This window comes from Chiloscyllium plagiosum, chromosome 27 (assembly GCF_004010195.1).
Source record: "Chiloscyllium plagiosum isolate BGI_BamShark_2017 chromosome 27, ASM401019v2, whole genome shotgun sequence".
Classification (NCBI taxonomy): Eukaryota; Metazoa; Chordata; class Chondrichthyes; order Orectolobiformes; family Hemiscylliidae; genus Chiloscyllium; species Chiloscyllium plagiosum.
This window is the reverse complement of record NC_057736.1, coordinates 30,523,137-30,547,952: the sequence shown is the minus strand read 5'-3', so window position 1 is coordinate 30,547,952 and position 24,816 is coordinate 30,523,137. Positions and strand designations below refer to the sequence as shown.

Genomic DNA, 24,816 nt, shown 5'->3' with positions numbered 1-24,816 from the left:
AAAGGTGGGAAAATGGTTAGGTACCAGCCTGGAATGAAGTTCACTTCCATTCTCCAGGCCTTCCACCTCTAGGCCAGGAAGGTCCCACCTTTATGGGTGACTAATCTGAAGTGATGCATATTGGAAGAAAGATCCATTGTTAAAGTTGAGAAAGAAGAAAGATTCTGATGGGATTTTTGATCTAACATCACCAATCAATAGGAGACCAGTTACCAACTGACCGACCATTGGCATATATCTCAAGAGTAATTTACTATAATTTAAAACCTAGTGCACCAGCTCTCTAAGGTTATATTTAGAACACGATGCCCCATTTTAATAATCTAATTATTTATGGGAGGGCTCAGAGAACAGCAGCAAGGGCAGTTGGGGTTCCTATTTCTGAGGAGAATTTCACAAAAAGAAAATTTGTTTGCATTGTCAACATACAAATTGAGATGCAAGTGAATGACATTTTTTTAAACTGACAACTTTGAGCTTAATTCTATAATTTGCATGATCCTCCACAGATCTTATACAGCAACAGGGGTAATTTTATCCTGGACAGTGGTGGTGGGGAGGGGGGTGGGGTGGGGGGGTTAATGACGCAAAATCTGATTTTCTTTTTCAGGTTATGAGATAATTGGAAAGAAGCAGCCAATTTATTATTTCATTATGAAGGATTAAATGAATGTCTTGTTGGGAATGAGATGATCATTTAAAGATTGGGAAAACTTACTCTCAGAGCCCTCACCAATCAGTGCCCAATCCCACCAGCCTCCACCTCACAACCAGTCAAAATGAGGACAGCAGATGTCCATCACTGGCAGTGCCATTGAAATAGTGACAGCTCCCAACTGGCTCTACAGGCTCATGCCTCAAATCATCAAGGGACCTAGGCCACGTGGGAATGATGCCATGTGGGCATCACAGGGAGGGGTGGCAGGAGTGGTCAGCAGCAGTGACCCAGGGTGTACATCAGGACTTGAGCACACTTGCTGTCTTTATGTCAGGGTTGGGTCAGGGTCAGCACTCACTGTGCTCGGGGTCAGTGCCCTCAATTTCTCTCCCTGCCCTTGATCAGCAGGGGGAAATGCTGCCTCACAGCAGGTTCCACCTTCTAGGTAATGGGTGCCTTAGAATCAGTGTCCCCTACTCTCTCCCCCTCCCATTGGGAGCCAGCATGTAACCTCGATGGTGCTGGGTTTTCGGGCTTCCAACAGTGACTGCTGGTTGAATGACTAAGTAGGATGGATAGAAGTCCATCCACAGCTTTCCCATTCCAGAATCAATTGGAGCAGAAGTAGGAAAACCACAAGTTTATATCTCCAATTTACCAGAAGATTGCATTAAGTCCCACCAATTAAGTATATGTACACAGCCATTGCAGCTGAATTTCTGGACCAATGTTCCTTTGTACTTTAAAAATGTCAGATGTGGATTCCAGATAGTCAAGTTTGATTTTGACATTAAATCTCCCTCATTAAATGTGCTAAAGTTCCCAAAGATTCTGAGTGGTTCCTCATTCTGATGCAATTGCAGTATAATGCAATTCAGTATTGGAACCCAAAAAGAATAACAGATTAAAGTAAAGGAAACTAATGATTTTGACAGGCAAGTTGTTTAAAAAAATGACAAAAAGGGAGCATACAGGATTGCTTTGGTATATTACTCTTGACAATTTTAGCTGAGCATTTGTGTTGACAAATCATGATGAAACTCAGAATATAAATATGTCAGATGAAAGTAGGGGTGAAATCTGTTCAAGGTAAATGTAGAAAATGATATAGTTCTGAAAACATTTAGCTGAACTCAGTAGATAAAGCACTGGTTCCTCTTGGAATGTATTGCAAGCCCCACTGAAAGAAATCTGCAGCTTTGAACATCGTTCCTCAACTCTCTTAGATGTGTGAACTGTGCTGAGCAAGTGGAGGGGAGCTAATATCGCATCACTCAATAAAGGACAGAAGGATAAACTAAATAGCGGCAAACAAATTAGTTTACAAAGCTGTTGTGGCTAACTCTGCAAATCCAAATTTCAAAATGCCACCATGGGTTTAACAAAGGCAAACAATATAGGATTTACTTTTTTAAAAAAGAACTGTCAATAAAGGGCCTGCAGTAGTTGTGATTTATAAATGTTTTATACAGTTATATAATTTATACAACCAAAAATATGGTTATAAAGCAAGAACAGAAGATGATATACATTGATCTGGCAACTAGCCTGACATTTACAAAAGGGCATTGTAACTTATCATTTCATGGGTGCTTGGTGTTGCTGCCAGGACCAGTTTGTTGCCCATCCCTAACTGCCCTTGAACTGAGTGGCTTTCTAAATAATTTCAGAGGACAGTTAAGAATTCCTGCTAAGCTGGAGTCACATATAGGCCCGCTAAGTGAGTGTGGCAGATATCCTTCCCTAAAGGACAGTAGTGACAACATAACTTTTAACCATCAGAAACAAAACCAGAAATTGCTGGAAAAACTCAGCAGGTCTGGCAGTATCTGTGGAGGGAAAGCAGAGTTAACGTTTTGGGTCCAGTGACTGAAGAAGGGTCACTGAAACCGAACTGTTTACTCTCATTTCTCTCCACAGATACTGCCAGACCTGCAGAGTTTTTTTTTCCAGCAATTTCTGGTCTTGTTTCTGATTTCCAGCATCCACAGATATTTTGGTTTTAGGTTTTTACAGTGATTGTGACCATGAAACTAATATTCAGTTCTAGATTTCCTTCACTGAATTTGGAACTCCACCATGGTGAAACTTGAAGCTGTATCCCCACAGCATTAACCTTGGCTTGTGGATAATTGCCAATGTCACTATACTACTGTCTCTGTCAGACTGTTGTACTGCTATCTCACCTATAACATGTTCTCTCAATATGGTGCCCAAAGAGCATGTTATTTATAGCAGTGCCCCAGTGTACTTTGTTACCAGTTCTGCTCCATGACTTTTCAAGCAGTAAGGTATTGAGTATTTACTTGAAGGGTTAGATTCACAGGGATCCGGGACAAAAGCAGAGTAGCCGTCTAATTCAATCACTCTTCCAAAGACATGCATGGTCATGATGGGCCAAATGGTCACTTCCTGTACTGTAAGATTCTGAGCCAAGTTAAAATATGCCTTGCACCAAACTACCTTCAAAACCTAAAGAGGGAACTTATCTAAATATAAAACCTTCTTTGTGGATCAGAACAATTTAAGATGCTTCACAACAAATGGTTTACTCCTGTCGTCCAATGTGAAGCCAATTTCATCGCAACACGGTCTCACAAAACATAGAACATAGAACATTTCAGCGCAGTACAGGCCCTCCGGCCCTCAATGTTGATGAACAGCGAGTTAATCTGTTTCTGAAGGATGGATGTCGATGAGCACTGTCCATCTTCTAAAAACTTCCAAAGATACTTTTACACCCAACACGAACAGGGAGACAGGTACCTCAGTTTTCTCATCTGATCAACAGCATCTCTGAGCAGTGCTATACTGCAATGTTTGCTTAGGTCATTTGCTTAGGTCCTGTTGTGGGACTTGAACCTTCTGATTCAGACACTGCTCACACCAAGCCAAGCAGTGTCAGGGCATGGTTGATGTGATACAGCACAGTCAAAGAATATTTGATGTCAATGTATGTCTACATTTCTCAAATGTAGCGCAAGAACCTTCCACAAATCTAGTAAATGAGCATTCACCTTATTTTAGCAATGTATCACTATCTGCAATTTTAATTTAGGACTTAATCCATTTAAGATTCACTAATAGAGAAGGCAGAAGAATCTCATGAATGCATTAAATTTTCATTTAACAAATGCCATAAGCTTCAATTTCTCGATTCAACTCAATTGAATTCTGTAACAGTGTACACTATGGGTCTGTTTTGCACATTCATAAATTTAATATTTTGTGTGAATTTTCATATCAAAGCTACACATTTTTGACTTTGATGTCTCTTTTTTGTCTATATTAAATCAATTCTTGAAATCTCAGTATTGACTGTAAAGACAATTGGCATCCATACTCTCATTAAAGATTAGCTAACAGACTTCGAGAACTGTCTGTACAGTACTCTGTTAGCGTCCTAATTTCTATAGTTTTTTGACTGTATATATTTAAATATACCAAAATTGAAAGATTGGACCTCAGATGGGGAACACCTGCCAACCATAGAACCTGGAATATTCTTGTCGGTCAGCACACCTTGTCATGTGTCACTGAGGAGCGATGATTTTAGATCACCTGCATGGTCAATAAATGCTAGCAGCTGGAGTTTCGATATGAAGCCTTTTGGACAGATGGTGAATGACAGAGACCATGAGAAAACATAAGGCCAAGCTGCAGGGAATTATACAAATACACAACGCACAGTGTCTCGATCTGGCTCAGTGAGAACTGGTGTTGGAATCTCAATTTATACCAGATGAGTTGATCATTACCAAGGGCTGGACAATTGCTGCAACATTGGAGCTGTGTGAAAGGGAAATGAAATAAATATTCTTTTCTCAAATTAGACAAAAATGAAGACTATTTTTGGATTGTTGCTCAGCTATGTGCAATCTCATTTCCCCATTTCCCCTCCCCCCACCTTATCCCAGTTCCAACCTTCCAGCTCAGCACGGCCCTCATGACCTGTTCCACCTGTGCCATCTTCCTTCCTATCTATCCGCTGCACCCTCCCCTCTGACCTATCACCTTTACCCCACCTCCATCTACCTATTGCAACGTTCCCCCTAGCACCCCCCCCCCCCCACCCACCCATTTATCTCTCCACTCCCGAGGCTCCCAGCCCCATTCCTGAAGAAGGGTTTTTGCCTGAAACGTTGATTCTCCTGCTCCTCGGATGCTGCCTGACCTGCTGTGCTTTTCCAGCACCACACTCTCAACTCTAATATCTAGCATCTGCAGTCCTGACTTTCGCCTCTGTACAACCTGTACTTTCGAAGGCAAAAGGAATTTTGGCCTTTTTTGCTGGGGAGGGAGGTTGGAATTTAAAATTAGGAATTTGTTTTTACAACTGTACAGGGTGTTGCCTTACCTGGATTACTGTATACATTGTTGTCCTGTTTTTAAGAAAGGACGTACTGACATTGAAGGCAGTTCAAAAAGAAATTCATTTGACTGATTCATGGCATGAAAAGGTTGATTTATCAAGAATGGCTAAACAGGTTAGACCTTTATTCTGTAGAGGTTAGATGAATAAGGAGTGATCCTTTTGAAACGTACACGATTCTGAGGGGAAAAGAAAGGGTAAATGTTGAGAAGATATTTCCTGTCATGGGGGCATCTTAAACGAGGGGACATTGTTGTAGAATAAGGGTACACTTATTTACAACTGAGATGTGAAGGAATTTCTTCTCCTCGAGAGTGTTATGCATTCTCTCCTGTCGGGGTGAGAACTGAAAGTATTTAAGGAAGAATGGATAGATTTTTGAAATATTATGGAGTTGAGGGTTATGAGGAACAATCACAAAAAGAGGATTTGGGGATTGGGGTAGGTTAGCTATGATCTTATAGAATAATGAGACAAATTTGAGGGATTGAATAGCTTACTCCTGCTCCTATTTTTCATGTTCTTGTGCCTTTTTCTCTTATCTATCCAGTTGTAACTGGAGAATCACCTGTAATGGCTTTGCATCCAACCTTAAAGTTGTATTTCACAGAAACAGACCCTTTGATCCAACTCCCTCCATACTATCCAGATTTCACAATCTGACCCAGTCCCGTTTGCCAGCGTTTGGCTCATATCCCTCTAAGCCCTTCCTCTTCATCGACCCATCCAGATCCTTTTAAATGTTGTAATTGAAACACACTATTACATCTTGTGTTCCCCAAAGATTTAACTTTAGCATCCCTCCTACTTCTTCCACATGATGCCTCCCAGCAAATCCACCTGAAAACATAAGCATGGCATTCAACATGCCTCGTAGCTCTGCCTCCCTTTGCCCACTCTCAACCTTTCCACTGCCTCAGTCTGCTGGCTTGTTGAAATCATAGCCTTCAGATCCCGCCACCCCTTTGTGCTTGAGACAGTGATTCCATTCCCTTCCCCGGCCACTGTCAGATGCTGAACTGTTGTGGTTTGAAACCTCATTAACCCTTCGAAGAGCTTCAGATGCCATGGGCAGAATTTTGTGGCCCTTTGCTGATTGCTCGGCAGGCAGGAGGGCCATTAAATGGCCTCAGTGGACCTTCCCAGGGTAAAAACAAGGACTGCAGATGCTGGAAACCAGAGTCTAGATTAAAGTGGTGCTGGAAAAGCACAGCAAGTCAGGCAGCATCCGAGGAGCAGGAAAATCGACGTTTCGGGCAAAAGCCCTTCATCAGGAATAGAGGCAGGGAGCCTGCAGAGTGGAGAGATAAATGGGAGGGAGGTGGAGGTGGGGAGAAAGTAGCATAGAGCACAGTAGGTGAATGGGGGTGAGGATGGAGGTGATAGGTCAGAGAGGCAGGTGGAGTGGATAGTTGGAATGGAAGATAGGCAGGTAGGACAGGTCATGGGGACACCCCAACCCCCATTCACCCATTGCACTCTTTGTTATCTTCCTCCACCCTCCTTTCTGACCTATCACCTCCATCCTCACCCCCATTCATCTATTGTACTCTATGCTACGTTCTCCCCACCCCCACACCCCTCTCATTTATCTCTCCACCCTGGGTGCTCCCTACCTCTATTCTTGATGATGGGCTTTTGCCCGAAACGTCGATTTTCCTGCTCCTCAGATGCTGCCTGACCTGCTGTGCTTTTCTAGCACCACTCTAATCTAGACTCAGTAGACCTTCCCACCTACCCTGGGCTATATGCAATCTTACAGACGGTATGCATAGGCCTTCCTGCTCCCACTGTGGGCCTTTATTGACCAATTAAGTACCACTTACTGCAACAGTTTTCAGCCAACAGGAGTCATGAACAGAGAGGAAGCATATTAAATTACTCTGCTTGGGCTGGAAGTAGGGAGAGGAGAGATCACACTATAATACTGGACCCCTTACAATGTTAGACACTCGTCTACCAATCAACTCCAACCTCCCAAAAGCATGCCCCCAGATACTGTCTCCTTCCTGGAATTGAACCTGAACTGAAGGTGACTTCCAGCAGTGACTGCCATCCATAGTGGTGACCCTGAGACAGTAAGATTGACCAGCAACTCTCTGAAGCTGAATCTCCCCCTGAGTGAGAGGCAGAGATTCTACCTTCAACTCATTAACAGCCCTAGGGGTGTTAAACACTACAGAGTGCTGACATCAGCAAGAGTTGCAATCCTTATACTCTCTTCATGTGAGGAAAGACACTTCCACCTTAAAATTCTGCTCCACATCCCTACCAACACTGAAAATACCTACTTCTCCCCTCTGTTACATCACTTTGTCTTTATCCCTGCCTGAGCCTGTCTGCTGTTCAAACCCTCACTAGTGACTTGATATTTCCAGAATGAATTAGTCCTGGCTAGCCTCTCATCTTCTATGTCATAAGCTTGAACTCATCGACAATCCTAACGTTGAATTAAATCCCATTAGTCTGTAATCTCTGTACTCTGTGACCTTCAGATGTGACAATGCTTCAGTTTTAGAATTCTCCCTACCCTTGTGTTCAAAGACTTCCACGGTCTTAACAAACCTGTCTCTGCAACATTCCCCAGGCTTACAACCTTCCAAGATCTCTACCCTCTGCAAATACTGGCATCTAACACACTCCTCATCTCACTAATGATGGTTGTAATGCTACCATCCAAGGAGCAGGAGAATCGACATTTCGGGCATAAGCCCTTCTTCAGGAAGAAGGGCTCATGCCCGAAACGTCGATTCTCCTGCTGCTTGGATGCTGCCTGACCTGCTGCGCTTTTCCAGCAACACATTTTCAGTTCTGCTGGATAATCCCCAAGCTCGAGAATTCCTTTTGTAAACGCTACCAGAATTTCAACTCTCTTCTCCTCCTTAAGAAATTCCTTCACATCTCACTTGTACACAAGTGTACCCTTATTCTGCAACAATGTCCCCTTGTTTGAGACGCCTCCATAACAGGAAATGTCTTCTCAACATTTACCCTCTCTTTAAGCCATACTTAAAATCCTACAGCTTTGCCAAAGCTTTTGGTCAACTGTCTTAATATTTCTTTTTAAGACACAGTGTCAGATTTTCTTTGAAAATGCTCCTTGGGATATTTTGCTATGTTCAAAGTGCTATATAAATGTAAAAGATGCTAACATTTGCAACTGAAAGGTGTAAGAAGGCATCTACCCGCATGGTGAACATACACACATCTAAACTGGGAGGAGAAGTAAGTCACTTGGTACTTTGAGCTTACTCCACATTCCTGGCTGATCTAAATACTCCACATTCCTGCCCACCCTGATCACCTTTCACCACCTTGCATATCAAGAACCCATTAACTTCCATCTTAAAAGTATTCAGAGACTCTGCTTCCACTGCCTCTGGTGGAAGACAAATCCAAAGACTTATGAATAAAAACCAAAAGAACTCCAGATGCTGTAAATCAGAAACAAAACAGAAATTGCTGGAAAAGCTCAGCAGGTCTGGCAGCATCTGTGAAGAGAAATCAAAGTTAACGTTTTGGGTCTGATAACCCTTCCTTCATTGAGGAAGGGTGATTGGACCCGAAACGATAACTCTGATTTCTATTCACAGTTGCTGCCAGACCTGCTGAGCTTATCCAGCAATTTCTGTTTTTGTTGCCAAAGACTTACAAACCTCTTTGTAAACAAAAGAGTTTTATCTCTACCCTGAATGGACAACACTTATTTTAAGAAGTGACCACTAGTTCTAAATCCTCCCACAAGAGGAAACATCCTTTCCAAACCCATCCTGTCAAGAATGTTTTTTAAAACAAATCATCCTTTACTCTTGTGAGCTCCAGTGAATACAAGATTGTTCTTTCTTTATAAATCAATTCACTCACTCCAGGTATTAGTCTAGGAAACCTTCTCTGAACTGCTTCCAATGCATTTACATCTTTCTTAAATACGGAGGAATTATCAATCTTAGTATGAAAATAATATGTTTGCAGGGAAGTCTAACCCAGAGTGATTTCTGTTAAAAAGCGCTTGCATTCGATTTGCCCACTGTCAGACTGAATATCTGGTCTGTAACAATTGCTCCTGTGAGGTAATCAATCAACAGTGCTTGATTGTACAAACATATTGAGACTTCATAAGCTATGCTTTTATTACTGTTTAATTTGAATTCCTTTTTTGAAGAGGTTGTCCCATTGTCAGAATAGACAGCAACAGAAGTAGAAATCGAAATTCAGCATTTGGAAACAAATGTTCCTCTCAATGATATAAAATGGATGGTTTTCCAGCCAGATACAGTATAAAAGTTGTGTCAGAGAAATAAAGTTGCCTGTAAAATTCAGAGCATTGTGATATTCTTGCTCATTTATTTTGTTATGTTTTCTCATTTGCGATATTTTTGTTTCACCAGCATAATCACAATTGAACGTGCATGCATCTGACAGTGTGGCACATTCTTATTATTGCACAGAAGTGATAGCTTAGATCATATAATCAAGTTCACAAGGGTTCAAGCCCACAATCTTCTGATTCAGGAGTAAATCACCAGCAGCTGAGGCAAACCAATTACAGTGTTTGAAAAGCAAAACCAAGCAAACATGATGTGGAGGTGCAGGTGTTGGACTGGGGTGGACAAAGTCAGAAGTCACATGACACCAGGTTATAGTCCAACATATTTATTTGAAATCATAAGCTTTTGGAGCGCTGCTCCTGTCAGGATTTCTGACTTAATCAAACACGTAATCAATGTCCAACTTTTTTTTGGCCAAAACTATGATGTCATCATTTGCCCTTGAACAAAGTTGCTGTTAAGGGTCAAGTGTCAACCACATTTGGAGCCACGTGGATGGTAGATTCCCTTTCTTCAAGGACATGAGTCAAGTGAGTCTTTACAGCAGCTGATGCTGGTTGTCATTGTCATTGTTACTGAGATAAGCTTTAACATTCCAGACTTACTAATTGAACGTAAATTTTGTGAAAAGCCACGTTAGGATTTGAACTCAGTTTCCAAAGCTTAAGCCTGAGCCTCTGGGTTGCTAGACTAGTGACACTACCACAGTACCACTATCTCCTCCTTAATATAGAGAAGTTTCTTATAAACGCCTTTGTGTCTGTGATAATAAAGTTTACTTTATGAACAAGAAGCAATAGAACAGACCAGTGGAAGGACAAGCATTTGAAAATTGCATGTGGTTGGTTTGGATGTAGCTATGAAACATCTGGATGTATTGAAATCACTTGGATAATTGTAGGGTAGATCTGCTTTGGATTGATGTGTGTATATTTGTCTGCGTTCTGCTTCTGACAACTATACACTGAACTGAAATCAGAAACATAGATTTAATGCTGGTTAATTAGATCCTTATTTTCAAGGATGACTATTCTGGGTTTGTGTCGATTCCTGATGTATATAAATTGGCTCTGTTAGACTTGGCTCACTTGCAGCAGCAATGAGATCACGGCTAAAGTTAGTTTCCAGAGGTTTAAACAGGATTCAAAAAATAAAGAGTTTTCAGTAATAAGAGGGTTTAAAAAGCCATTCCTTTTTCTAAAAAAAAGCATTATTGGATGTGGCATCTGCTGGCAAGGTTAGAATTTGCTGACCATCTGTATTTGCCCTTGAGAAGAAGATGGTGGACCATCGAGAAGTGCTGCACTCTTGAAGGTGAAAATGCTCCCGTTATACTACTGAACGAAGAATTTTAATATGTTACTGCAGTGAAAATGAAGGAAGGCGACATATGTTCAAATAATCTGCAGAGCAGAAAGCGATGCCTCTACTGACAGGGCATCAACAGGCTGTTAAAATTATAAAAGCTTGCATCATACAAATGACAATGTTTCCCTGTTGTACTGGTATTTTCTCCCACTGATTGAGGGCAAAAAAAAACTGACATCTTTTTCAAAGCCAGACTGTAGGCTATATCTGTGTCCTTGTTACAAAACCAAATAAGACATTCTGCCTACATACCTTTTCAAAAAGGCATTCATGTCGCTAAAGTAACACCAAAATATAATTTGTTGTAAAATGAAAAATAACTAGTCAAGAAATTATGGGAATATACTGCCCATTTTGCTCCATAAAGATATATTCTTTCAGTCAGCAATGTTCCTCACAGAACTTGATTTAACTCCTGCATCTGTTCTGTTTTATATTGACTGTTCAGGTGCCCCAGGATGAATGGGGTGGTGGGTATCCGGGAGTGAACAAAGACGGTGAAATTCCTTGTCGGAGAATGCGCAGTGGCAGCTACATCAAAGCAATGGGCGATGATGAAAGTGGAGACTCTGATGCAAGCCCAAAGATGTCACCCAAAGGAGCTTCTCGGCATGAGAACTATCCGAAATTGTTAGGTGCAGGAGGCAGCAGTGAGCCGAGTCGCTCAAAGTAAGATTAATGCAATCCCAACAGCATGGGATCTGTTGTCATGTTTTTTTGTTTATTGGGTTTCATAACCTTCATTCCAAAAATCTGTTGTACAGTCAGGATATAAACTAATGTCATGAATGTTTCATATGAATGGCATCTAGAGATACATACCCAATTCACAAACAAAAGATGCATGGTTTGTAGGGAAGCTTTAATTTGTATATTGGATGGCTAAGTTATCTGGAAATGTATGCTGGAAAAGCACAGGAGGTCAGGCGGCATCCAAGGAGCAGAAGAATTGATATTTCAGGCATAACCCCTTCATCAGGAAACATCGATTCTCCTGCTCCTTGGATGCTGCCTGACTGGCTGTGCTTTTCCAGCACCACACTCTCGACTCTGATCTCTAGAATCTGCAGTCGCACTTTCTCTTGGCAAAGTTATCAGAACTCAGTGGGGAATACGGGATGGTACAATTGACTACAATGTCTCCCTGGAGTTTGGAAGAGAATCACAACCAAGGTTTTCACTTGAGATAGCATTAACGCTCTGCATTTGTGGGTGGCCATTGTTATGGACCAGAACAAACCCCCTCAAAATACATTAGCCTTGACCCTAACTTTTCTTATTTTAAATGTAAATGCAAGGCATTGCATTCCAGATAAAATTCAATTGGTCAAACTACTTGACTTTAAGAAAAACTCACTTTATTTTTGCACTACAGTTCAAATACAGACAAAATAAAAATAAAATATTTGGCTTAACTGTAACTCTATTGAAATACTTAACAAAATATTATATAAGTTAACTACAATTAATTAACTGTTCCAATATAGTAAAATCTTATAGACACACCTTTGACAATGGCAAATTCAGTAAAGTAAATTGCCTCACCTGCAATTCCAGCAGCAGAAAAAGAACTCCAGCTTTTAGCTGTACCAGAGAGAGGAATAAGAGCTTCAAGATCCCAACAACTGCTACTGAAAGTTAAAACTAAAAATTCTGGTTCTTTGTGAGCTTGACCCCACTCATTCAGGCTGCGTCTATTGCTCCAACTTTAAAAATAAAACAAGCTCGGCGCCTCTGTCTCAACCTTCCCTTACAAAAAAATCAAGGCAATATACATCTCTTAAAGCCATAGTATTGTCACACCATAAAGTTCAGGACTGCATTGAGTCCAATGCTCCAGTGCTTCCTGCAAATGGATAGCCACATAGTGGTAGATGTGAATAAATCTCTAGGTTTCCAGTTTGGAAAATTGCACACAAAATATACTTGAAATTATATTGATTAGCTTCATGTTTTAAGAGCGCACTAAAATTCATTTGCATAATCTCAGATGTATTCTTTCATGAATCAGCACAATTGATAGGTGTAACAAAACGTAATTGTTTCTTTTATCTTCTTTCCATTTAAGATATGATCCTAATGCTTTAATAACTTGGTGCAATTTTATTAAGATAGCTGAAAGAGTCCTTATGAGCAGAAATAAATTGTTTAATAAAGAAATGCAGCAGTCCTCCATCTGCAAATAATCTGATTTTGTCATTGAAAATGACTTTTAAAAAGCTTTAATGGATCATTTAATAGCTTAGTTAGTGTAATTCAGGTGATTTCTTCATAAATTAAATATTATTTCGAATGAAAAACATTTCAAAAGTACTTAACAATTGAACTATCTTTCCTGGACCAGCATGATTGGTTGAAATTACAATTTTTGAATGCTTATGAATAGGATCTGGTTGGAAGCTCTGGATTTTAAAACTGTGTGTATTTCCCATAAAAAACATAAGCCGCTATTGCGTAAAACTGGTGCATTTAAAATGGGAGTGAATTCTGAGCTGGTTCATTGATACTACTGACATTGTATTGCTGTTGTTGGTGGTTCAAGCGGAATGTCAAATCATGCCTTTATCTTGGTAAATCAGATAAAATCTATTGACTTGAGAAATAGTTTTTGACTTTTCCAATTGTGCATTATGTTCCTTCATGAGTGAGGAAGGCAATGAAATGGTCTGTGCTGGTGTTTCCCTGTAATTGCCCTGAACATTTGATGCTTCATCTCAAACAACTGAATAGGGTGAGACAGAATTTATCAATACTAGTGTGCTTCCCCATATATTAGATTACTTTTTTTTTAGATTAGATTACATTACAGTGTGGAAACAGGCCCTTCGGCCCAACAAGTCCACACCGACCCGCCGAAGCGCAACCCACCCATTCCCCTACATTTACCCCTTTACCTAACACTACGGGCAATTTAGCATGGCCAATTCACCTGACCTGCACATCTTTGGATTGTAGGAGGAAACCGGAGCACCCGGAGGAAACCCACGCAGACACGGGGAGAATGCGCAAACTCCACACAGTCAGTCGCCTGAGGCGGGAATTGAACCCGGGTCTCCGGCGCTGTGAGGCAGCAGTGCTAACCACTGTGCCACCGTGCCGCCCACATATATCTACTGCTTTCGCATCCAATGCAGTTTCCAGTTTTCTTGATTTTTGTAAATTCATCCAATTCCTGTTATAAACAGGTTACTTTGTTACCATCTTTGGCCATGCAATGATAGTCTAGTTACTGGACAGTGACAGTAAACACATGATTGCAAGGGACGCGCTATCTGTTTCTGGGGGAAACAAATCTCTGCATGATGCTAAATGCAAAAGAATATCTCGCATATCAGTGCACTTATTCAGAATTTTTGCCAGAATTGCATATTCAAGTAAATTTGCCAGTTAAAAGGACTGGGGTTGAAAATCTCACAACACCAGGTTATAGTCCAACAGGTTTATTTGGAAGTACAAGCTTTCGAATTGCCAGTTAAAAGGTACAGTGCATATCGGTACCTATCAGTTCACGATCTTCCAAAACAATGGAAGTAATACTATAAAACAAATCACAATGAGTGCTTGCAATTTTTGTTTCTGATGATGATCTCAAATTTACAGGCTGCTGTTCAATTTTGCCTACTGGAATGACCTCATCATAACGGGCCTATAAACTGGCAAATGCTGGATTAAATGCTCTCACGTTTTGAACCTGGGCTTGTATTCTGGTCAGGTACAAAGGATATGAACATCCCAAAGCTGGCATAGAGAAGACCCCTGATAAAATGAGTTTGCGCAAGATCTGTCCCATTTCCGGTCTGTGCATGTCAGTAGTATGAAACGACCAATAATCCTGCCTGACATTTGACAGATTCTTTCAGAGAAGTTGGGACAATGACCATTGTGGGAATGGGTGGTAGCTCACAGCAGCTTTTCAAGGGATGGCAACCAATCCAAATCTGAGGCCAAGCATATCATTGAGCAGTGTAGATGGAGCTTTAACCTCCAGTCAGTTGCACATTTCTAGCATGGCTGATGCTGTCACTGACACAAAACAAACAGAAGAGGATAGCATAGCAATTTATCATCACATGTATTTATGAAAATACAGTGAGATAAGTCATCACAATTGGATGTCATTTTAATTATAGAAGCTAAGAAAAGAAAATGTTGAGACAAAGTTTTTCATTCGCTCATGAGACATGGGGGTTGCTGGTTAAGGCAGCATTTATTTTCCATCCCTACTTACCCTTGAGAAGGTGATGGTGAGCTGCTTCCTTGAACCATTGCAGTCCATGTGCTATAGAATGACCCATAATGCCTTAGGGAGGGTATTTGAGGATTTTGACCCAGCCCAGCGACAGTAAAGGAAAGGCGACATATTTCCAAGTCAGAATGGTGTGTAGCTTGGAGAGAACTTGAAGGTCGTGGTATTGTCATGTATCTGTGCACTTATCCTTCCAGATGGTAGTGAATGTGGGTTTGCAAGGTACTTTCTAAGGCTCTTTAGTGAAATTCATGGTGAAATACTAAGGTATTTGATATGATTGTTCCAGTTTCTCTTAAATGGTAATCAACAGTATGTGAATGGTAGGGAATTCTACATTGGTAATGCTATTTAATGCCAAGGGAGATGGTCATTACTGGATAAACATGTGGTATGAATATTACATGCCACTTCTCAGTCCAAGTCTGACTGTTGCTCTGATCTTGCTACATACACTTCAGTATCTCAGGAGTCATGAATTCTACTGAACACTTTGTAATTATCAGTGGACAGTCCCAGTTTTGAGTTTACAGCGAATGCAGGTCATTGATGAAGCCATTGAGGATGGTTGGGCCTAGGGCAATACTCTGAGAAGCTGTCCTGGAGCTGAGATGACTGCCCTCCAACAACCACAACCATCGTCCTGTGTGTTTAGTATTCCTCTTTGAGAGTTTCACCTTTGATTTCCATTGACTCCAGCTTTGGTAGGGGCTCTTTAATACCACGCTTGAGTCCTTATTGTCAAGGGCAGTCACTCATGCCTCTCTTCCTGGATTCAGCTCTTTTGTCCAGATTTGAATACCAAAGCTGTCATGAGGTCCAGAACTGCATGGAGCTGGTAGAACCCAAACTGAATAAAGGTGAGCAGGTTTTGCTGATCAAGTATTCTTGATAGCACTGTTTGATGAACCTTTCAATCACTTTACTGATGGTGGCCCAGCTGCCATGTTTTTTTTTAAATGATTGAGAGTAGTCTAACAGGACAGCAATTGGCCAATATGGATTTATCCTGCCTTTTTGGACAGGACATTCCTGGGCAATTTTTCATATTGTTGGGTGAATATCATTGTTGTAGCCATACTGAAACAGGTTGGTTTGGGGTGTGGTTAGTTCAGGAACATGCTTTCAGTGTTTCAGCCTTCAATATTTGCTGGAATGTCACAAAGACTCAAACTTTTGCAGTGTCAGGTGCCTTCCATTGTTTATTGATGTCATATGGAATGAATCAAATTGGCTGAAGACTGTTATCTACAATGCTGGGGACCTCAGAAGTTGGCCAGGAGGGATCATCCACTCAAACACACTGGTTGAAGATGCTTGCAAATGCTTCAACCTTGTTTTTGAACTGTACTGGGCTCCATGTTTGTGGAGGATGTATGCGGATCCTTGTTAGCTATTTAACTGCCCACTATCATTCACAATTGCATATGACAGCAGTGCAGAGCTTAGACTAGAACCATTCATTGCATGATCTTCCAACTATTACTTGGCAAGTAGTTCTGTTTTGCAGCTTCATCCATTTAACATCTCATTTTTAGGTATGCCTGGTGCTACTCCTGACATACCCTCCTGCACTCTTCAGTGAACCAGGCAGCATCCCTTGACTTTATGGTAATGCTAAAATGGGAGATATGCTGCACCATGAGCTTACAAGTAGTGTTTGAAAACATTTCTGCTGCTATTGGTGGCCCACAATGCCTCATGGATTGCCTAGGTTTGACTTGCTGAATCTGTTTGAAATGTAGCATGGTGGTCATGCCACACCACACAATGTAAGGGATTCTCATTGTGAAGATTAGAGTGGTGCTGGAAACACACAGCACGTCAGGCAGCATCCGAGGAGCAGGAAAATCGACGTTTCGGGCAGGAGCCCTTCATCAGGAAGGTCTGATGAGGGGCTCCTGCCCGAAACGTCGATTTTCCTGCTCCATGGCTGCTGCCTGACCTGCTGTGTGTTTCCAGCACCGCTCTAATCTTGACTCTAATCTCCAGCATCTGCAGTCCTCACTTTTGCCTATTCTCATTGTGAAGGTGAGACATCATCTTCTGTGGGTTAGTCACTCCTAACGATTCTGTCATGCGCAGGTGCTTCTGTGGCAAGCTGATAGGTGAGGCCAAGGTCAAGTCAATATTTTCCTTTTCTTGGTTCCTTCATCACCTGTCTCAGACTCGGTCTCACCACTATGTCCTTTAGCGACCAGCCAACTGGGTCAATCATGGTGCTGCCAAGTCACTCTTGGTGGTGGACATTGAAGATTCCTACATTCAGTGCCTTTGCCACCCTCAGTGTTTCATTCAAATGGTGTTTAACATGGAGGAATACTGTTTCAGCAGCTGAGGTGTGACAATACTTGGTAATCAGCAAGCGGTTCCTTGCCCAGCTTTGCCCTCCTGCCATGAGAATTCATGGAGTCAATGTTGAGGGCTCCCAGCACAGTTCCTTGCCAACTGTATACTGCACTCCCTCCCGTCATAGATCAAATTGGTTGAAGACTGGCATCCACATTGCTGGGTAGATCTGTCCTGCCAGCGTGTACAGGACATTCCCAGGGATGGTGACAGTGGTGCATGGGATATTGTCAATCTGTTACTTAGGCGGTGAGGAAGGTTATCAGAAATTGCAGCAGCACCTTGATCAGCTGGGGAAGTGAGCCGAGAAATGACACATGGAGTTTAATATAGATATGTATGAGGTCTTGCATTTTGGAAAGTCAAATCAAGGTAGAGTTTTCATGGTGAACAGTAAGGCCTTAAGGACTCTAGTGGAATGGAGAGATCTTGGAGTTCAGGTTCACGGTTCTCTGATAGTGGAGTCACATGTAGACAGAGCAGTGAAGAAGGCCTTTATCAGTCAGGGCACTGAGGTCAGAAGTTAGTAAGTTATGTTTCAGTTATACAGGACATTGGTGAGGCCGCACTTAGAGTATTGTGTTCAGTTTTGGTCACCTTGCTTTCGGAAGGATGTTATTAAACTGGACAGAGTGCAGAAGAAACTACAAGGATGTTGCCTGGACTCAATGACCTGAGTTATAGGGAGAGGGTGGACGTAGAACCATCATAGCATCCAAGCTAGGACTTTGAGCGTAAGAAACTGAGGGGGACCTTATAGAGGTGTAGAAGATCATGAGAGGCATGGATAGGGTGAATGTACTCAGTCTTTTTCCCAGGGTTGGGGAATCGAGGACTAGAACTGAGGGTATCAGTGAAGGTTAGAGGGTAAAGAATAAAAGGCAACCTGAGAAGCAACTTTTTTTTACACAGAGGGTGGTATGCATATGGAATAAGCTGCCAGTGGAAACGATTGAGGCGGGTACATTAACAACATTTAAAAGGCATTTGGACAAATAGATAGAAAAGGTTTCGAAGGATATGTGCCAAGTACAAGGAAATGGGGTTAACATGGACAGACATGTTGGTCGACATGGACCAATTTGCGCCGAAGGACCTGTCTCTGTGCTGTAGGTCTCTATGACTCTCTGAGTTCTGCATGAGAGAGCCCTCCCAATTTTCACACCAGTTGGTAATGAGGAAGACTTTGCGGAATGGCTTGTTAGGCCATTTCAGGGGCATTACAAATCAGCAACATTATGATGGATGTAGAGTCACATGTGGGCCAGCACAGGTCAATAATGATCTTATAGAGTCATAGAGTCATACAGCACAGAAACAACCTGTCCATGACAACCAAGTTTCCAAAACTAAAGTAGTCCCACTTGCCTGCTTTTGGCCCATACCTCTGTAAACTTATGCTATTCATGCCTGTCCAAATGTCTTAAATGTTATAACTGTACCTGCACATGTCACTTCCTCTGTAGTTCATTCCACATAAGAACCACCCTCTGTGTGAAAAAGTTGTCTTTTTTAAATCTTTCCCCTCTCACCTTAAACCTATGCCTTTTACTTTTGGACTCCTGTACCTTGGAAGAAGACTTGACTATTCACCTTATGTATACCCCTCAAAGTTTTGAGGTCACCCCTCAACCTCCTACACTCCAGGGACAAACATCATACACAAACATACACTCACTCACATGCACACACAGTCACACACAATCTTTCTCACACACACTCACTCAATCACACACACATTCACTCTCACTCTCTCTCTCACACACACATACACACACTCACTCATAAATATACTCACTGTTACACTCTTGACGTTTGAGAATCCCATGTCAGTCACCTTCCACTATCTGGTTTAACCAGATGTGTTTTTGCCTCCACTGGGAGACTATCTGGGGATTAAGTACGTCTAGCTGCCATTGTTCCAGCCTCAATGAGCTTCATAAAAATTCAGCCCAGTGCCCATGTGAAGTATAAGTGAAATGAGCAGCTCGTGTGTTCATTCACTGTTGACTGTAAAGCTAAGCCAATATTATTAATCATGGGATGGATAGGAGCTACTTGCCGCCCACTTGCAATTTTCTACTTTAATAGCCACAACTACTGTTACGAAGCCAGAAAATTTGAGCACTGCTGGAAAATTAGTTTCATAGATCTCCAAGTGGCAAGATCTGGAGTCTTCCTGTTTATTGGACCAAAGCAAGAGATACTGTGGTATCATGGCAGTATTTGATGATGTAGTACACAGCCAAGATTTTACTGTTGAGTTGATACCTTTATCACCTTGGGGGACGTCCTTGTTTTGAGAGCTAATAATTAATTACCACACTGTGGTAAAGCTCCCTTTTAGCCCAGTTGGCTGGATTGTTAGTTTGCAGAGCAATGTGATGCCAACAGCGTGGGTTCAATTTCCATCACCTGTTTGAGGTTACCATGAAAGGCTCTCCTTCTCAACCTCTTCCCTTGCCTGAGGCCTGGTAGCCCTCAGGTTAAATCACCACCAGCCGCTCCTCTCTAATAAGAGAGCAGTCTCTATTGTCTGGCAAGACTATGGCGCCACAATAGCAACAAAGCTCCCTTACATTTGAATTAATTGCATTCATTTTGTCCGAGAAATTATCTTACATTTTTGACCACTCATTTGCCAGAATTCTGTATTTTCTTTAAGGGAATCATCAGCATTTTATATATCTCACTCAAAAATCACAGTTCATTCTCAGTAATTTGTGATTCTGTGCTGCCACCTGTAGGCAACAGTTGAAAATGCATGCCCTGCATGATCCAGGAGTTTTTAAGGATATTAGAAAGGTTGGTTGAATTGCAGTAAAGTGATTATTAGTTACAAAACGGTTCAGTTTAGGATCAACCATCCAATCCATTTCCTAATTACAATTGTGCCATTACACACAATTGAAATGAAAGAGGAAAGCATCTTTATAGCTGACTCCAGTAATACAAGAAACAGTGAGGTTTTTGGATAAATCCCAGCCCTGTCATTTTAAGAGACGTTTAAGTATTGTAAGTATACTTAGGGGTGACAGTAATAACATAGCTGTCATCTGCAATGTTTATTTTGGGATCTGTATGAATGAAGTAGACCCATTCAGCTGACATTTTACCTGACATTTTCTCCACAGGCTGAAGATGTTGCACATGTTTGAAAAGCTCTGATTTTCTTTTGAATTCCCACTACAATAGAACAAAAAGGACTTGCCCATTTTCAGTGAGCACAGGATGTTCCAAAATACTTGACAGCCAGTGAAACGTTTTGGAAGTGTACTGACAATTTTAACAGAAGCTCGTTTTCACATAGCAAGATTCCACAAACTGCTGTGTAATAGACCAGGCATTCTGTTACCCAATGGCTTTGCTTTAGGGACAAATATTGGCCAGAACATCTGGGGAGAGAGTTCCCCTGCTTCTCCTCAAGATAGCAATCGTTTACATCCACCTGAGAGGGCAGGCTGGCCTTCTGGTCATCATCTTTGCCTAAAGTCAGCATGACTGACAATGCAGCCCTCCCTCAGTATTGCACTGAAGTCTCAAATCTATATTATAAATTCAGACCTGTGTTGTGGGATTTCAACAAATAACTCTCTGACTCAGAGGCATGACCTTGCAAATGTTGATCGTTCAGAGTCATGCTGTCTGGTCCCATTGTTCCCTAGCAATTGTTCAAAAGGGTCTGTTTTATTTTTACTGTCTTACCTTTGTTTCACCATTCTTTATTTTTGCCATGTCCAGCTGTGTTTAGAAATTCCATGCATGATGAGGGTGGTGAGAACTAATGAACTGTGAAGAAAGTGCCCATGCAGTAAAATGGCCTGCTGCTGACTTCTGCCCACTTGAATTATTTTAATGATTGTAATTTTGAAGTTGAATGTTGAGAAGTCACAGAGTCTGACTAAATCTTGCCAGTATGTGTGATTGCTTTTTTGGACGTTGAGTTCCAAGATTGTCCAATACTATAAAAACACTGCAAAAGATTTTTCTAATTGCGACGTCTTGTGAGCAAACTGCAACCCAAAGAGTTTAAAAATTGTTGCGGAGTACACAACAATAATTTGAAGGAAACCAAACAAGTCACTTAGAATCCCTACAGTGTGGAAGCAGGTCATTCGGCCCATCGAGTCCAAACTGATTCTCCAAAGAGCAACCCATCCAGACCCACTCCCCAAACCCATCCCTGTAACCCTGTATTTCCTATGGCTAATCTACAAAGCCTGCACATCCCTGGACACTATAGGCAATTTAATATGGCTAATCCACCTAACCTGCAGATCTTTGGACTGTGGGAGGAAACCGGAGTAAATCCACACACACAAGGGGAGAATGTGCAAACTCCACACAGACAATTGCCAGAGGCTGTGATTGAACCTGAGTTCTTGGTGCTGTGATGCAGCAATGCTAACCGCTGAGCCAACATGCTATCCATCGGTAGTAGCCTATGGCACTGCCTGTCCCAGAGGAAACAGCATTGTTTTCCTAGAATCAGAGCTATGCAAACATGTGTCTCCTCCAAAGTATCTAACACTGACGTTGTGAACAGGGCTGGATTTTTGTGGAATTGGTCTGACTCCATTGAAAAATTGGCAGGACTCAGATGGGGACCCTGCTCCCCATTTCCAGCAGATCCCAATCTTGCCAGTGATGGAAGATGCAGAGCATAAATTAGGAAAAACTAGTCTCAGCTCAGTTGTTTGAAGTCAGAGCTGAGTTCAAAAAGACTCACTTTTCCTGTTGCAAGGATCTTGACCCATGGTGTAGCTTTCATCAAATTTATGGAGGAAGTGTAAATGCTTGTGAAGAGTGGGTAAAATCTGCTTTCAGTGTTATGATCTGAAGCTATTTGAATCCCCAGCCTTTTAAAAATGTAAAATAAAGATGCTGCTGGAGTTCATCAATTGATAGACTGAGCAAAGAAATCATTACCGCCTCTTCTTACAGCTTGGCTAAATTTGAAAATCTCTGAAATGCCTATTGCAGCAGTTAAGGGTGTGAGAGGTAATTTCATATTTTGATTGACAGTTTTAAGAGGCTGTTAAAGGATTTTCTGATTTTGATGTAGCTACTGAATAGAGGTTTATTTTTCAGAATCAGAATTCCTTCGGCCAATAAGACCACACTGCCCCTCCAAGAAGTATCCCACCCAGACCCATTACCCTAATGCACCTAACCTACACATCCCTGAACACATTGACCATTTAGCTTGGCCAATTCACCTAACCTGCACATATTCAGATTGTGAGAGGAAACTAGAGTACCTGGAGGAAACACATGCAGACTTGGGCACAATGTGTAAGCTCCACACAGACAGTTGCCTTAGGCTGGAAACGAACCCAGGTCCTTGGCACTGTGAGGCAGCAGTGCTAACCACTGAGCCACTGTGCTGCCCCAAGTTTACACCAGGTTGACATATGTTCCTTACACAGGTCTGTTTACAGTGTTGGCAGCTTTGCAACAAAGGAGAACAGTACCCTGTGAAGGGGGAATATCAGCCATCTTATGGTCAAGAATGGAATTTAATGAGCATGGGGGTTGGCGGAGTTGATGGTGATCAGACATGAGATGGGAATAATTGGAAGAACAGAATGTAGGCCACATAAACGAGATAAATTTGGGGAGACTGTGAGGGTTGAAAGGAGAAAAAGGAAGATACAAGTTCAGGACTAGGGTAGGAAAGAGATGAAAACTTTTGGTGAATCGGAGGGAAACAGCAAAAACAGCTGATAATGGCTAGACTGATCTTAATCAATGAGTTTTCTGCATATGTTACAGGAAATTAAGTTGAGAAGTGTGATTTTTAAAAAATGTCGTGTGGGAAGAGAAGTTGTAATGTTCCTTGAATATGGAAATCTTGCTACAGCAGAACAGTACCTGGTAGTGGCTTCTGTGGTTCAGTCAGATCTGACCATAGTGGGCAAAACCAGTTAGGCATTTACATCAGAAAAGGAGGCCGCTTGGTCCATCATAGCTGTGCTGATCAACAAAGATCTGACAACACTAATCCTATATCTCTCCAGGAATATTCCTGATGAAGGGCTTTTGCCCGAAACAACGATTTTCCTGCTCCTCGGATGCTGCCTGAACTGCTGTGCTTTTCCAGCACCACTCTAATCTAGAACCTTACCCTAAATCTATACCTGCTGGCCATTGGCTTATCTACTATTGAAGAAGATACCTTCTTATTCAACCTCCCTATGCCCATCATAATCTTGTGTACCACCATCAGGTCCCCTCTCAATCTTCACTGCCTACAAGAAAACAACCCCAACATACCCAGTCTTTGTCAATCCACAGACCTTTCAGACCAGGAAACACCTTGGTAAATCTCCTGTGCAGCATCATTATCTCACATTTCTCTGGGTTGAATTCCATTTGCCACTGTTCTGCTTACCTGGCCAGTTTGTTGATATCCTCCTGCAGTTTATGGCTGTCCACCACAATACTTACCACTAATTTTCATGTCATTCACAAACGTTTTGACCATGCTCTCTGTCATTAAGTTTAAATCATTACTCTACACCATAATTAGCATGAGCGCCAGTATCAAGTCCTGCAGAACTCCACTGAGAACAGATTTCCAATCACAGTGACACAGGTGACCCGGATTTGATTCCAGTCTCAGGCAACTGTCTGTGTGGAGTTTGCACATTTTCCCTGTGTTTGCGCAGGTTTCTTCCAGGTGCTCCGGTTTCTGCCTGCAATCCAGAGATATGCAAGTTAGGTGGATTGGCCATGCTAAATTGTCCATTGTATCCAGAAATGTGCAAGCTTGGTGGATTAGCTATGGGAAATACCGGGTTACAGGGCTAGGGGGAAGGCAGAGGGGGTGGTGGGATGAGCCTGGGTGGGATGTTCTTTGGAGAGTTGGTGTGGACTCCATGGACCAAGTGGCCTGCTTCCAAACTGTGTGGATTCTAGAAACATCCCTTGATTACCACCCTCTGATTCCTTTCTGTCAGCCAAGTTTAGATCTAACCTACCACTTTGCCTTGGCTCACGTGAGCTTTTACTTTCTTAATCAGTCTGCCATGGTGTACCTTATCAAACGCCTTGCTAAGGTTAATGTAGATCACATTAAATGTAGATCGCATTACCCTCGTCAACACTTCTGGTTAGTTCCTCAAATCATGTGATCAAATTTAGCAACGACAACATTCCCTTAGCAAATCCTTCTTGACCATCCCTGATTAATTAGGAGAAAGTGAGGACTGCAAATGCTGGAGATCAGAGCTGAAAAATGTGTTGCTGGAAAAGCGCAGCAGGTCAGGCAGCATCAAAGGAGCAGGAGAATCGACGTTTCGGGCATAAGCCCTTCTTCAGGAATGAGGAGGGTGTGCCAAGCAGGTTAAGATAAAAGGTAGGGAGGAGGGACTTGGGGGAGGGGTGTTGGGAATGCGATAGGTGGAAGGAGGTTAAGGTGAGGGTGATAGGCCGGAGAAGGGTTGGGGATGGAGAGGTCGGGAAGAAGATTGCAGGTCAAGAAGGCGGTGCT

The 24,816-nt window shown here is 42.0% G+C and overlaps 1 protein-coding gene across 6 annotated transcripts in view; it reads left to right on the top strand.

Moving 5' to 3' along the window:
- dlgap3 (discs, large (Drosophila) homolog-associated protein 3) overlaps positions 1 to 24,816 on the top strand; it is a 694,237-nt gene that overhangs the window by 595,877 nt on the left and 73,544 nt on the right. For all 6 annotated transcript variants that reach the window (XM_043717842.1, XM_043717841.1, XM_043717840.1 and 3 more), the window contains one exon: positions 11,175 to 11,395. In XM_043717842.1, the coding sequence (XP_043573777.1) occupies positions 11,175 to 11,395 (221 nt within the window). The remainder of the gene's footprint in view (positions 1 to 11,174; positions 11,396 to 24,816) is intronic.